The following is a 14,249-nucleotide window of genomic DNA, read 5'->3' as shown; positions in this document are numbered from 1 at the left end:
TGAGAGAAGGATCCCTGGGAATTCGTGACTGCGGAGTCTGGTTTGCTTTTCTTTGGGAGGGCATGTGCTCTGCTGGAGAGTGGCCGTTAGCACTGGGTGTTGCGGTATGCTTGTGTGTCCTTGTTCTGGTTTGGCATAAGGCTTGCTCTGAAGTAGGAGACTTCTCTGTCACCCTTAAGCCTCATCCCTTGTAAAATAAGGAGAAGACTGCACTGAAAACCTGTTTTCTGCTGCTTGTCTGCACTGCCTCTTATGCTTTGGGACTTGCATTGTGTTCATACATTGGAGTAATACAAAATTGCATTACAGTTAACTCTCTGGCTTTGAACTCAACAGGTTGCCAAGGGTTAATGCACCTAGTGACTGCTGTGTTCATGTTTGGGATAAGGGCTTTTAATTCTGCTAGTTAATTTAATCCTCACAGTTTGACAGCTTGTTCCCTGGACTATTTTTCATCTTCAAATTGCAGTCCACTGGTTAGTTCCCGTAAAGGCCTGCTGTGCTCTGCATTTGTGTTCTTGTTCTTAGGATTTGTGCTGTTACCACATCATCTATCAGACACATGAACAACAGAGAATGAATGGTGTGAAAAGTCCCCATGTCATTTATAGGAACAGCCTGTGGATTGTGCTCATACAGGAATTAAGGGCCTGCCTGGGCAACTGTCATCTGGGAAAGGGATATACATCCCTTGGCAAATGTAGCAGCCGGGTGTCTGTTATTTCACTTCGTCATGAGAAACTTGTGATTTGTAACTCCCATATTTCATTAATGGAAAGCTGTGAAAATAGCGTGTGCATTCATAGGAGAATATATTTTGTCTTTTATCTGATAATCAGAAGAAATCTCTGCAGCATAATCAAAGGAAGAAGTCTTATTCAGAATATAATTTGTGGATGCTGTCTGACCACCATATGTTGTTTTAACTTTCATCCTTCTTTGGCAAGATATAAAATAATGTGCAAAATATGGGAATCCATGGCTGAAGAGTCTGTTTAAAAGTAATATATTATCAAAACGGATTATCTGTGCCTGAAATATTTCTAGATTTACTTGCTGTCAAAGGGTGGCAAAATATTTAAGGCAAATAGCCTAGTTTTGTTTAGGAAGTTGTCTTTGAAAGAGCCTAGAGAGATGAGTTTAACCATTATTTATTATAATTGTACAAAACTATTAATTGTTTAATATTATATTTTTTTTCCTATCAGTTTTTTCTCCTCTTTTTCTTGTGGCCCATTTGACAAGATTTATTCTAAGAAATTGCCTGGAAGCCTAAATTCTTTCTAGCAGAGTATGTGTTACAGTGCATAGCATTCAGTGCCTTCAGCTTACCTGCTTCTTTTTAGCATAGTCCAATTAAAAATACAGTAAATACACCTAGATAAAGATGCTGCTTTTTTTTTTTTTTTTGTGAGGCTTGCTTTAAGCTTTAGGCTTGCAGATGGCTAAGGGTTTTGGCTCACTGATCTCTTAAACTCCATTTAAGAGATGATACAAAAGCCCTTCAGGTAATGTTTCTGTGCCCTCTCCCCCTTTTAAAATGCAGTGTTGTGCAGTCTTCAAGAAAATAGTGGTTTCTTGTTTTTGACATGTTTCCTTTCTGCAGGCATTGGTTTGATACAGGATTAATTACTAGCATTCCTCATGATTTAGTGCTTTTTTTGCTACACACAAACAAGACGTTATTTTTACCCCCCCTGCTTTAAGTGTTTTTTAGTGTGACACTACTCCAGATTCCAATAGCGAAGCCTCTTGTCTCCACAGGCTGGTGTGTTTTCCAGCAGTAGCACCAGGTTGAACTATGTCAGTTAAGAGGTGTGTAGGGAGTAGGACTAAAACTGCTAGTATAGTCCACAGTGGCAAGTCACAGAATGATTATGAAGTGGGCAATGAGTGTACTTTTGACTTCGTACCGTTTTAATCGGAACAGCTGAAAACAGTTCTGTGTGCAACCCTTGTCTTCAAAGGAGGCTTGAAAGAATCTGAGTTTGGCACAGTCTAGTTAATCTACCATCATAACTAATGATTTCACCATTCAGACATAAAGTATCGACCTTAAAGGTTTTTTCTTACGTAGCTGATGCCTTGATACCTTTTAAACACTTAATGTCGAGGGTATAATCTCTCTGAACAGTATAATAGCTTTACATTTAAGGTAGATTGGGGATAAAATTCTGTGTTTTCATGTGAACTATGAATACCAGTAAGGTATTCAGGCAGGAATTACCTTATCGTACCTTTGAGGGCACTTATCAAATAATTTTTATGGGAAAGTTAATACATTGAGACAGAGTGAATGGAAAGCTGATCAGAATGCTAAGGCATATCCCAGCGTTGCATTGCTTTTGCTGTCTGCAGATATGCGGCATGGGTTGATTCATTTAGCACATCATCTAAAATCATGTAGCGTTCAGTACCGATTAAAATTATATGAAATTGTGTGTAAGAGATTTCTCCATGTTAGCTTTGAAGGATCCTCTATTCCTTGCAGAAGTAGTTCGGATAGGCACAGCACAACTGACTGCAGGTGTTACGCTTCATAGACGCCAATGCTGCACCAGCAGCCAGAGGAGTTGCTCAGGATTTAATTTCACGCTTGTGTATCTGAGTGTAAGATTGGTCCCCTTCTCTTTTAATCGTGTATCTGCAAGTCTCAGACCATATATTATGGCATTCATTACTCCTCTGCCACCAGCACTGGCATGATGTATCAAATGAAACCTTGCAGGGCAAAGGCTTCTGCTGTCCCCTCTCTTCCTCTCTGCCTCCTGCCATGTGTGGGTGCCTGTGTTCCACCCCACCCCTTTATCTTGGCTGCTTTGTTTTGAGCCTTCCTGGAGCATGTTCCTGTCCCTCCTATTGTCCTGATTTCCACTTCCCCAACTTTTCCAGGGTTCCCAGAAGGAAGGAGCCTCCCCGTGTTTGCTCTGTGCCAGACCAGCCTGTCTAATTGCTCGCTCTTCTCCAGCATCCAGTTCTGCGGGAGTGGAGCAGCTCTCTGTTCTTGAGCTGTTAACTGTCTCCCAGCTGAAAAAGACATGTGGAAACTGGTAGTGATTGGTGCTAATATAGCTTAACTTTCTCAAATATTTTCTCCAAAACTTGTTTGGATGTTAGAAACACTGGAAGGTGTCACTTGAGTTTGAGCCACTTAGTATGTGCATTAGCTTCTGAACCTGTAGAACTGGAGCATTTCACAAAAATGAATAAATGTACTCTAATGGCTGGAGCTGAACAAAATATTTTAGCTGTATGTATTTTCAGCGAAAGAAGCAGATTCAGCAACACTGAGATGCCTGATGATTTTCACTGGTGGTGTGAAGTTGTTTTGGTCAGAAGGTACATCCCCAGCCTGCCCCACCCCCCCATCTGGAAAAAGTAATGATTCTGCCTGAAACATAACGTGGCTTTGATATATGAAGCACTTTCTTTTTTGAAATAACTTGACTTGAATACTTTAGCTCTTTCAAAATCTTATCTGTAAAGCCACTCTATGCTCTGTTCCGTACCTTGCACCTCTTCAGTATGGGAGGGTCCATTGACCCCACCCAGTTGACACCACAGAACAAAAGCACCATGAGATTGAGTGTGTGGTTTCCTGATGACATTACCAGTGTAAGATATTGCCAACAATAGCGATTTGTTCCCACAGTGTTTTCTTGGAGTGTTTGTGTGGTCCCATGCAGAAATGCGTGGCCGTACTGTGAACAGGCTGCGGAACTGAGCCAGCTTAGGGAGGAAGGTGGTGTCATGATTTTTGATGGAGACAGACCATTACATTTCCAATTCACAGCATGGCCAGAGACCTATCATCCTTTTCCCAGAGTTTCTGCAGCTATCCAGTAAACATATATCTTTTCTAAATTGCTAATGACTACTGAATTATTGCACATTTATAAGAGGATTATTGACATTAATGTTGGGCTGCCTAACAGTGATGCAGGATTTTATTTAGGACAGGATGTTCCAATTTGTTTCTTTTTCAGCCTACAGAAGATATTTAGCAGTATAACCAGCAAGTTCCTTCCCGCAGTTCTCTTGACAAACACTTGAGCTTCCCTCTTGGTTTGTAACATCCTTTTTGGTGGAAATGTATTTGTGTACGGCATGCCTCTTCACCATTTATAAGTATAGATAAATGTACAAATCTATTGAGTGTCTATACAGAAAACTAAAACTGCATATTTTCACAAGAATGTCAGGTTTTTAATTGCATAAATAAGATGCTGACTGAAGCAAATGTTCAATTTCACATTAAAGTTAGGCATTCATAAAGGCTTGGATTTGCATAATTTAATTTTCTGCACAGAGGATACTGAAAATCAATGGTATGATTCATAGCCACACTGTGGTTGCCATGTGGCTTTTTGACGGTTCAAGCTAGGAGTACAAAGGGGTTTACAACTTCAGATCTTTCTCACTGACTCAGAGCCTTTTTTCTTCAAAAATAGTGATTATTTAGACAGTTTCTTTCTTCTGATGGTAAGGCACACAGAAGGGCTCACTGCGCAAATACCCTCAGGAGTACCTTATTCCTTGGAGGACGCAGGGTGAAATCTTCCTTCTGCCTGCAGGAATCAATTTTTCTGGGTGACAAAAACCTGACAGTTATTTGCCTCCTCTTATGTAGAGGGTGCTCGGAAAAAAGCTGCTGTTGTCTTTCATTTTGTAATAAGGAGGGACTTTAGGTATATTTCTTAGCATGTGTGATTAAGTGAATAATTGGGCCATTTTTTTTCTGATAGCCTTTCCAGCCATTCACCTAGGTTATTTCTATGTTCTCTTCCTTGAGATTTTCATGATCTCTGATCTTAGCTCAGTTTTCTTTTTTTTTGCCAACAGGGTTTAGGTTTCCACATCCCTTACCCGTTCTTCCCTTTTGAAATGAGTGCCTGTTGCCCCCCGACCAGATAAACGTATTAGGGTAAATCAGACGAGGAGAATAAGGTATGATATAGTGTTGCCTACAAATTCTGGTAGCATGATGTGTTCCAGCATTTCTAGTTTGCATCCTGGAGTGAATTAGCATTTAGAAAGTTGCCAAGGAATCTGGAAAACTCATTCAAAACAGAAGCTCATAATAAATTGCACAATTAGTACCTTTGCTTACACAAGAGAATTTGGCAGGGGCAAACCTATAATGCCTTTCCTGAGATTGTGTGACTTTGCCTACCACTTCAGGATTCCAAAATCTGCATAAATCAATGATTTGTCTTGCAGAGTGAAGGTTGTCTATAGAGCTGTTTAGCAGACATGGATAGCCCTTAGACACAGCATGGTCTCTGCTACTGTGGTACAAAGGGGGTATCACCCAGAAGCCTTTCCAAAGGGAAGTTACAAGCTTCGTTTCAGCCCAGATCTAGTTGGCCAGGGAATAGACGAGAATACAGTGCCTGGTGACTGCATATGGGTAGCAGTGCTTTACATGGTTTCCTAAAGTTTTCTGAAGTTTTGAGACTTTCAGTAGCCTTCAATAATCAAAGAATAATTTGAATTATTCAGCTAGTTTCCTACTGATCAAATAAGTGGTTTGGGATCAGCTGGGCTTAAGTTTCCATAGAGCCAGTTGGTGCATACTTGTTCTTCACATTCCACGTCTGCAGATCTAAGGGGTTTTTTGTTTGTATGCATTTGTTATAGCACAAAAGTTTTTGGACGTGGTGCTCTGAGAAAGGTAGTTGAATTTATTACAGAGTTTTAACTGACATTTGTGAATTCACACACCTCCAATTTGGTTCAGTCAGATGCATAGAAACAGAAGCAAAATGTGCACATAAAAACCCCAAACAATGTATGGCCTTATGGAAGCTATGCATTCCTTTACAAGAACAAAAACCGTTGATTAACATATAAAAGAAGGATGAGTTCCTTTCTGTTTCCGTTGAGGAATTTAATGCCTTCCAGTTGGTGAAGTTTTACAAAGATTTCTTTATTACTGTCCTCTCCCTTTCATGTCGTATGGTGTCGGTATTGCATGCTGGGTATTTTGCCTGCCATATGCAACCTTCCTCTGGCTAGAAGGCAGTGCTACATGTCTGCCTTGCTTTGAGTGAATCGTATGAGGCGATGCTACCTGAGCCTTGCTCATGTCGAGACTGATACCCAGTGTGCTGTTGGCTCAGGTCTGTGGGCTGTATGTGGAGGAGATTCTTTCAGTCCCCAGTTAAACTGTTCTACGTGGGATTTTCAGACGTGGTTTAAAATAGGTGCAGTTATGATAACCAGGATAACACTGTATTGGCATATTCCACTCTTGCGTCTATATTGTATTAAGGATTTTGATAATTTTTGTGTTGAACTACAGTTAGTAGTTTGGTAGTCACTAGCGAAGTAAGGTCTTTTGGATCTAGACAGAGGAAGTTTGGTTGTATGTCACGACTCCTAGTTGTTTGCTTGGGTATATCAGAATTTCCATATGGAAATTACTAGAGTAATGCAGGCATGTGCCAGATTGGAATAATGGCATCAGTGAGTCGTGGCGTCTGTGAATCATCTTCAGATGGTGGGTTTCCATGGGTGAGGAACATGCTTGTTAATTTTTTTTTTAAGCAATGCCAAGTTTGTAGTCTCTGCTCAGCAAAGATATAAGCTTCACAGTAGAAACTCCAGGGAGTAAATACCACTTTCCTAACAATTCCTGCTTCATCTCTTCCCAGCTCTGACTGAAGGTTATGTTGGCTCTCTGCATGAAAACAGACATGGTAGTTCTGTGCAGATACGAAGGCGAAAGGCTTCGGGGGATCCTTACTGGGCATACTCGGGTGAGTTGACTTCTTCAGAGGACTGAAACATGAAAAAGCTCCAAAATCAAATTGTTTACTTGCTTTTTGTTACTACTAAATAGTTTAAGCTAGGTTTAGAGTGCATTTTCTTTTGCTGACTTCCTTGCAAACTCCCTCTACACACATCCTCTCCTCTCCTGCATTCCTGCCATTTACCTGCAGGATTTGCAATATTACACTGCTCCTTCTCTGTCTTCTAGTTTAACTCGCCCTTAAAAAAGCATACTCCCACAAACTCATCTTTACTCTGTCCAATCAATACATTCCCAAACTCACCATTTGCTTACCCTGTGGAACCTTCTAGGAAGACTGTAAGCATCCATATATACATCCAGGTTTTTTTTTTTTTTTTAAAAAAAACAAACCCAAAACCAGCCAAACAAAAAAAGCCTCATCACCCTGGAAATTTTAGTTATTTCTTTGTGTCCATGTATTTTTGCGGTAGTGTAAAATGACAACAATGAGAACTGTCACGGGGGCACCACACCAATATGCATGATGCTGAGAAGGTAGGATATTTGGAGGGTATTTTATTGTTTGCCCTACTGCTCTTGTAAGTCTTACAGAAAACCTGATGTATCTGCACAATTTTGAAATGCCACAAATCAAAATATATTTCAGGATGATGTCTTTGATGTATGGTTTGATGGTTGGTTCAAGTCTAGAAAATTCCAGGTCTGTATTTGAAGTTTTTAAAAAACCTAAAACTTGGAATCATGGTAATAGCTATGTTGACTCTCAAAAAATGTCTAATATCTAGAAGGTTTTTATGAAGATTTCAAGCATCATAATGAACTTGTGCATGCTTTTTTGGAAGATCTGAGACGCATGTCAAACACTTGGTGCTTGTCCAAGAGGAGTGTTGTGCAGGCCTAGTTTTAGCTTGAAGGAAAAATATTACTTTCTAAGAAGTCTGAATACTGATACCAGATAAACAGGCAAATGTTAATTTTTGACTGCCAACTCCTCTCTTTTATACAGACTGTAAATTTAATTGGAAATGAATGATTACAGGTAAGCTTAGTTTTTTTCCATTAATACACCAAATAGTAGATGTCACAAGTTTTCTGTATTAGATCTCAAAATTCAAGCTATTTCATTTGCAAATGAGGTCACGCAAGTGAAATAAATCTAAACATTTTAGTAATGCAGGACAAATGATCGCTTTTTGTTGAACTTTGAGATTATCAGATGGACAAATATTGCCACAGGATATGCTTCCATATTGCAGCTCAAAATAACTTTTTTTTTAGATTTTAAGCCCCCAAACTCATAAAGAGTAGAAAATAAGCAAACAGAGGAAAAATTTATATGTTGGAATGAATGGCCTGTTCCTATCTTCTGTCTTGTGTAAAATATTACCAGTTAAGTGCTACTTGGCAGGTTTTATTTTGTTTCTGTTACTGAAAAATGTATTTGGATTATTCATTGCAGGTAGTTAAATGAAAATTTTTTTTTAAAAAAGGGGAAACACTAGTGGAGTTATTCTGTTGTCATACGCATCAAAACTCTGCTTGCATTACTGGACTTTATTTTTTTTAATTAGTCCTGGTTTAAAAAAAGAAAAGGGGCGGGGAGGACCCCCCAACAAGAAAAAAAAACCAAACAAAGCAACAAAAAATCACAAACCCACCATACAGCAGTTCATGCATAGTCAGTTTACCTAATTCTATTTTTTGATGGTGGTGTTCTTCCTTTTATGACTTCCTTGTATCACTTGTTCACCCCTCCAAAAAAGCTTTACCTCCCACGAATCCTTTTAGATTTCTGTCAAAATAAAGTGTATAGTCCTCATGTGTAATTATACCTTACCTTTTGGGGTTTTGCATCCTTTTGTCTATTGATAAATCTGCTTCTATGAGGAAAATAGCCAATCTGTTTTTCACATAACAGGTAGTGAGTTCTCAGCTGTCAATCACGTGCCATTTTAGCTGATTAGCACTATCTAATTAGACCTTTTTGTCATTGTTGCTAATAAAAAGAGTAAATTAGGAGATGGAAAAGGTTGAAATGATGTATCTACTGGCACTTGTCAGGAAACCAGAAGAGGATATAATATAGTTTTCTCAGGATGTTTTGTCAGGCTACTGTTTGAACAGAGTGAGTTGAAATGCTATTCCAGGGAAATGTGGTTTGGGACCAAGTATTCCAGCTGCAGAACATGAGTCTTCACCAAAGGTTTTATGACATGAAATAGGGGTGTGAGCAAACAGCCTAGGTACTGCGTGTCCCAGCTGTATGGGACATCCATATGCTGCATCTGAGCAAGCCCATCCTGGAAGTGGATGGAGATCTTGGTGTCCCCCTGAGCCACGCTGTGGGCTCTGCCTGCAGGGAGAAGCAGCTCTGCCCTCCTGAGCCCTGCAGCGAGCACCTGGCAGTCTGCATGAGAGCAGGAGGGGCAGGGCCATGTGCGAAGTGTCAAGGTGAAGAGGCAGGCAAGGATTTGGCTTGTGTCTGAGAGGGAAAAGGCAAACGCAAGTAGAGACTTGGGAAAGACATGGTTAGTTCTAAAGGATTTCTCCGGGGTTGACAGTGTGTCCTGCAGGAGGCTCAGTGTTGCCAACATCTCCCTGAGAAAGGGAGGAAATTAAGGTGAGTGATTAGGTGGGGAAAGGAGCCCGTCCTCTGTTAGAAATTGGCTGTTACTACAGGCTGCTGCTTTATCATGGTTTTTCATATGTGGGAGTTCTCTCTTTCCTCACCTGAATTGGTTCCTTCCAGCTCCATGTGGGATTTTCAGCCAGTTCAGCTTCCTTACCTGATGTCTTTTGTCCATATTTGCTCACTGAGGGGGCCAGAGGTAACAAAAATGCTTAGCTTCTGTGTTTAGGTTGAAGATGGGAATAAATGGCGGGTGGCAGAGCCCAGATGCCAGGCAGATGTTTGTTTCTAGCTGAGCACAGTGAGGAGGATGATGTTACCTGTTTGTTTCTCCTTGCTTTTCCATTCCCCAGAATATTTCCCAGGAACCCTGAGCAGGGCTTGGCTAAGCAGTTTATGTATTAACAATGTTTGTTCTGCGGGAAGGGTTTTGGACACGACTAGGAAGTTTACATCAAATGAGCCTACAGAGAGTGGAGACTTTACTCTGCAGTAAGCAATTAGTCTGTGTCAGTGGTTTCCAAGCTCTTTTTACAGACACTATCTGGTAGGCTTCTTCCCTTCCCTATCCTCAGATGGTTAGGCCAGCTCCCCTCCAGTTAGTTGTACAACATCTGCTGGCCCAGCCCCAGCAATTATGGGCAGGGAAGAAAGTTATGCTAGGCTGTGCGCTGGTGAACTTGAAGTTTCTTCTAAGGGAATTTGCCAACTGGAGTAAATAAGACCAGGTCAGCTTCTGCCAGCTGTCAGTGGACAGCATTCTGTTGAACCTCAATATTGACCAATGTGCCCATGTCTCTGCTGGGCCTACATTAGGCTGGACTGTGGCTTTATATTGATTTCAGTTGAGCTGCACTGATTTATAGCAGCAGAGGCTTCTCTGCATTTATGGCTGTGCCTGCCTGCTTGCAGAGCTTTTGTATTTTGGGCTTAAGTGTTCTGTAATAAGTCTGGCGGTGGGGTGGAGAAGTCTGAAAGTAGTCAGGCAGTTGCAGTTTTCCTGCCTGGGGGTGAAAAAAGGGCACAGCCATACTGCAGAGAACCCTCAAGTCTTTATCTTCCACGGATATACCTGCCCTATACTGGGCTTATAGAGTAATTCCTCTGAAGGAAACACTACTGCTGCTCCATGCTGATGTGGAGGATGAACAGTCCAGGAGCTGGTTTAAACTCTGGAGATAAGGAATTTTCCTGGTTTCATGAGCTATCTGTGGCATCACCATGTACTGCCTGGTAATATTGCTCCTCTCAGGCACAAGAGTTTACAGAGGATAAACTTCAGTTATTGATCAGGAGTCAGACAACCCTTGGGTCTGTAACACTTGTACTCATACCTAAACGCCCCTGCGACAAGGCCCTGTGAACCTCAGTGCCCTGTGCTCACGCTACATGTGCCCTGGACAAAGCCGCAGAGCCTGCACCACAGGACTCTTGCTTCACTGTCTGATTGTAAAGGAAAGGATTTTTAAGCCTTATAAAATGAGCCTGTTGTCTACAGACACAATTCTGGCTGTAACATTTATTCCAGTTCAGAAATAAAACTCGCAAAAATAAAGACTAGATAATTAAATGAAGAAGGCCCATTTTAAATGGATTCTGTCAAAAAGACAGAAGGAAACACAATCAGCCTTTCAGAAGAAACTTCGTTAAGTCTACGCTAGCAGCTCTTTAAACCAAATTCAGAAGTGAGCAAACACTGGAAACAGAAGACTAACTTGTCTTTAAATAGGAGCTGCAGAACTGAACAGAGACTGAGATCTCCTAGATGTTCTTATTAGGATTTTTCGGGAAGCTCAAACTACATTTCTAGGGGGATTTCTCTGTGCCTGTGTATTCGTGTATGTTTTGGCAAAGTATTTATTCCGTGATCGTGTCTTAGGGTTTGCCAAAGGCTTCCTAATTGCGACTGGCCGCATTACTTGCAGTGTAACAGGATTGTGGAATAGGCACAGCACAGTCAAAGCAAGAAGTTAGCGTGGATCCTGAACGTGCTTCAGTGCAGTGTTTTCTTTTCACAATAATCTTTTTTGTTGGACTAACCACTGACATGGGAAAGTTTGAAATTATTTTTAGCACATCCTTATAATTGCCACAGAACTTGGGATGTTTCTAATACCCGTAATAGTGACAGATAGCAGTTCAGGTGCCTTGTCATCAGTGTGGAAGCATTTTTGTAAATATATAAGCTGTTTTTAAAAAAAAAAAAATCCTGTAGAAATAGGGAATTGAAATGTCTACCAGATCCAGGGCTTTCTGACTAGCCCTCCCCTGTGTAATGTATGCTACTTCACAGAGCATAATATTCCAGACATTTAAAGATGTCTGTCAGTGTCAAGTGTTGCATCTGTCAGTGCTGAGAACACTTTGCTGGTGATCTGAGCAGACCCTATTTTGCCTTGCAGTAGCCCAGAAAATGGGTAGTGAGAGGGTCAGGACTTTGGGAGGAGATTATAGTATGAGATGCTGACACAGATGCTTGTATCTTAAGTGATAGTAGCTCTAAAGGGCCTATACCTACCTCTGTATGTTTTTCTGAAAAACTATTACGTAAAATTAATGTGACAATCGTTGCATGGGATTGTGGAAAACCAGAAGTGGCTACGGGGAAATAATGCTCCTTACTCTGTTACTGAAATCGGGGAAACTCCTTTGGAGTCTTCAGATATAAGATGTTATGTCTAATTGTTCCTAGTATTAGTATGTGTGATCGGGGGTGTGGAATGGGAGGCTGCACTGTCCTGGGGCAGGAGGATTGTAGGCAATGGTGCCTTTGTCACTGGAGTTTTTCCCAGATGAGCTGTGGTGCTGGCACTGGCGGGGCTGGTGTACTCTGCTCTATTGATGGCAGTTCTGCTGATCAGCCTCAGTGTTGCAAGCTGACTCATTCAAGGAATACTCTCTTAAGTAATCAAAACCATTTGGGCTGCTCAGAGAACAAAAAAGCAGACACTGGCCAAGGACATACACGAGTTCTTTTTTACTTGTTTATTTAACCATGGCTTTGTAAAGAGAACCCTATGTAGAAAATGCATACAGTTGGTTTTTCCCTTTAATCTTACGGTGCATTCAAGGCATCTCTCTCCTTTTTGTACTCTTGATCTCTCGTTTTCTTTGTGAGATTATTAGCACTACTTATGATGCTTTTGTTCTTTATGTGTGTCCTGTCCTAACTGATGTTTTTTTCTGTATAAAATGTTGGATCCTTTCTTTCCAAAATTCTGTGCAACTACCAGGAACATTAGTAGAAGTTAAAAGAAGAAAAATAGGGTTCCCAAGAGCAGGGATGACCCTGTGAGTAGGGAAAAGTGTCCATTAACAATAGGAACTGTGGCCATGCTGTCATGCTAGTGGACATATCAGAATGCTTTGTCCTACAACATTTGGGCAGTTATTGCTGTCCTTTAAGCTGCTATTATTTAAAATATAACAGGTGGTGTATATAAGAAATGAGTGTTCTTCTCAAAAGCAATTGCTGGCATTAAAACAGGAAAGATCAGTAAAGGTTATTTCCTGAAAGAATAGCAAATGGTGTTAACTGTGATGAAATGTAACTTGGTGATGTCCTTTGTAAATGTGTGAATTTCTCTCCCTTTGCTTAGATTATTCTCATTAAATAAGCTGCTAATGTGAATTGGACAGGAAATAATCAGCACACAGTAAGGAAAGCATCAAGACTTATTGAACTGAGAGGTAACTAATGGCCTATTTGCCGTGGTCAGTATTTCACTCTTTCTGTCCCTCGGAATAATAAATCTTGATATTGACCAAAACTCTGGCATACTGCATGCACTGTTATCGTTCCACTCTAGCAGTACTCATCTCTGTTAAATGCAGGATGGTCAAAATGAGCAGGTTCTGGCACTCTCCCTTCCTCACTCTTTAAAGCTGACTTTCTAAAGAAGAACTAATCTGAGAGAACTACGGAAAATATTCCCATTAATATCTGATCAGTAAACCGAGCTTTGAATATTTTATCTGTGTTCATCAGAGATGAGTGGTATTCTTCACTGAACCCTGCTGAAACCAGCTGTGATGCATTCGTTTCCATGTGCAGTCTTATTAGAGTAACAGTTGTTCCAGAAATCAGTACTACACTCTTTCATGAGAGAAACATGGAAAACCATAGCTTGAGAGTTTGCTGTTGCTGTCTAAGCATGAACCCTGACTTTTAATGTGCACAGCTCAAGCAAGTGGTATACTGCTGTGTATTTTGTCAAATAAACAGGAAATAACATCGGTATATTTTGATTGTTTGTATTCTGACAGTACTGGGCCATGAGGCTTCATGTCCATGAGCTAGGCCATGCGCAAATGTGTCCTAGACACGTACTTGTCCGCAGAATCTGTATCAAAATATGTGCTTACTAGGAGGATGTCAAGGAGAATGCATTTTCTTTCTTTAGCTATTCTGCGTTGTGAAGTAATAAATACAAAATACCGTCTTTTGGTTTTGTTACGTGAATGAAGAAATAAGTTTTCAAGTTCTTATCCCTGAGAACAGGATATATCTTCCGAACCATAAGCTAGCATGAATAAGGAATTCACGATCACATGTTTGTGCTGAGTATTTAACATTAGCAGTCCCCCAAGGAGAGCCAGCCTTGCCAGAAGCAGTCCACGTAGTCTGTATCATTTTTACTAAGCCATATTGCTGGGGAGCACAGCTCTGATTGAGAGTCTTGTCATTTACTTTGTTTGTTTATTGGCAAGTTTCTAAATAATCTGCTAAGAAAACCTCAGATAGTAATTTAGTTTCTACTTAGACACAGACATGATTTCCTTATTGAATACCATTAATACTGTTTTCTCACCCTTCTTGCCACCTTCTCTTGTGTGCCACGCTTACAGTTTATTCCAAGTACT

General features: G+C 40.6%; 1 protein-coding gene across 1 annotated transcript in view; it reads left to right on the top strand.

Moving 5' to 3' along the window:
* PTPRG (protein tyrosine phosphatase receptor type G) overlaps positions 1-14,249 on the top strand; it is a 420,049-nt gene that overhangs the window by 87,828 nt on the left and 317,972 nt on the right. The window contains exon 2 of the mRNA XM_064453587.1: positions 6,657-6,761. Coding sequence (XP_064309657.1) covers positions 6,657-6,761 — 105 coding nt within the window. The remainder of the gene's footprint in view (positions 1-6,656; positions 6,762-14,249) is intronic.

This window comes from Phalacrocorax carbo, chromosome 6 (assembly GCF_963921805.1).
Source record: "Phalacrocorax carbo chromosome 6, bPhaCar2.1, whole genome shotgun sequence".
Lineage (NCBI taxonomy): Eukaryota > Metazoa > Chordata > Aves > Suliformes > Phalacrocoracidae > Phalacrocorax > Phalacrocorax carbo.
This window is presented reverse-complemented; position numbering and strand designations above follow the sequence as displayed.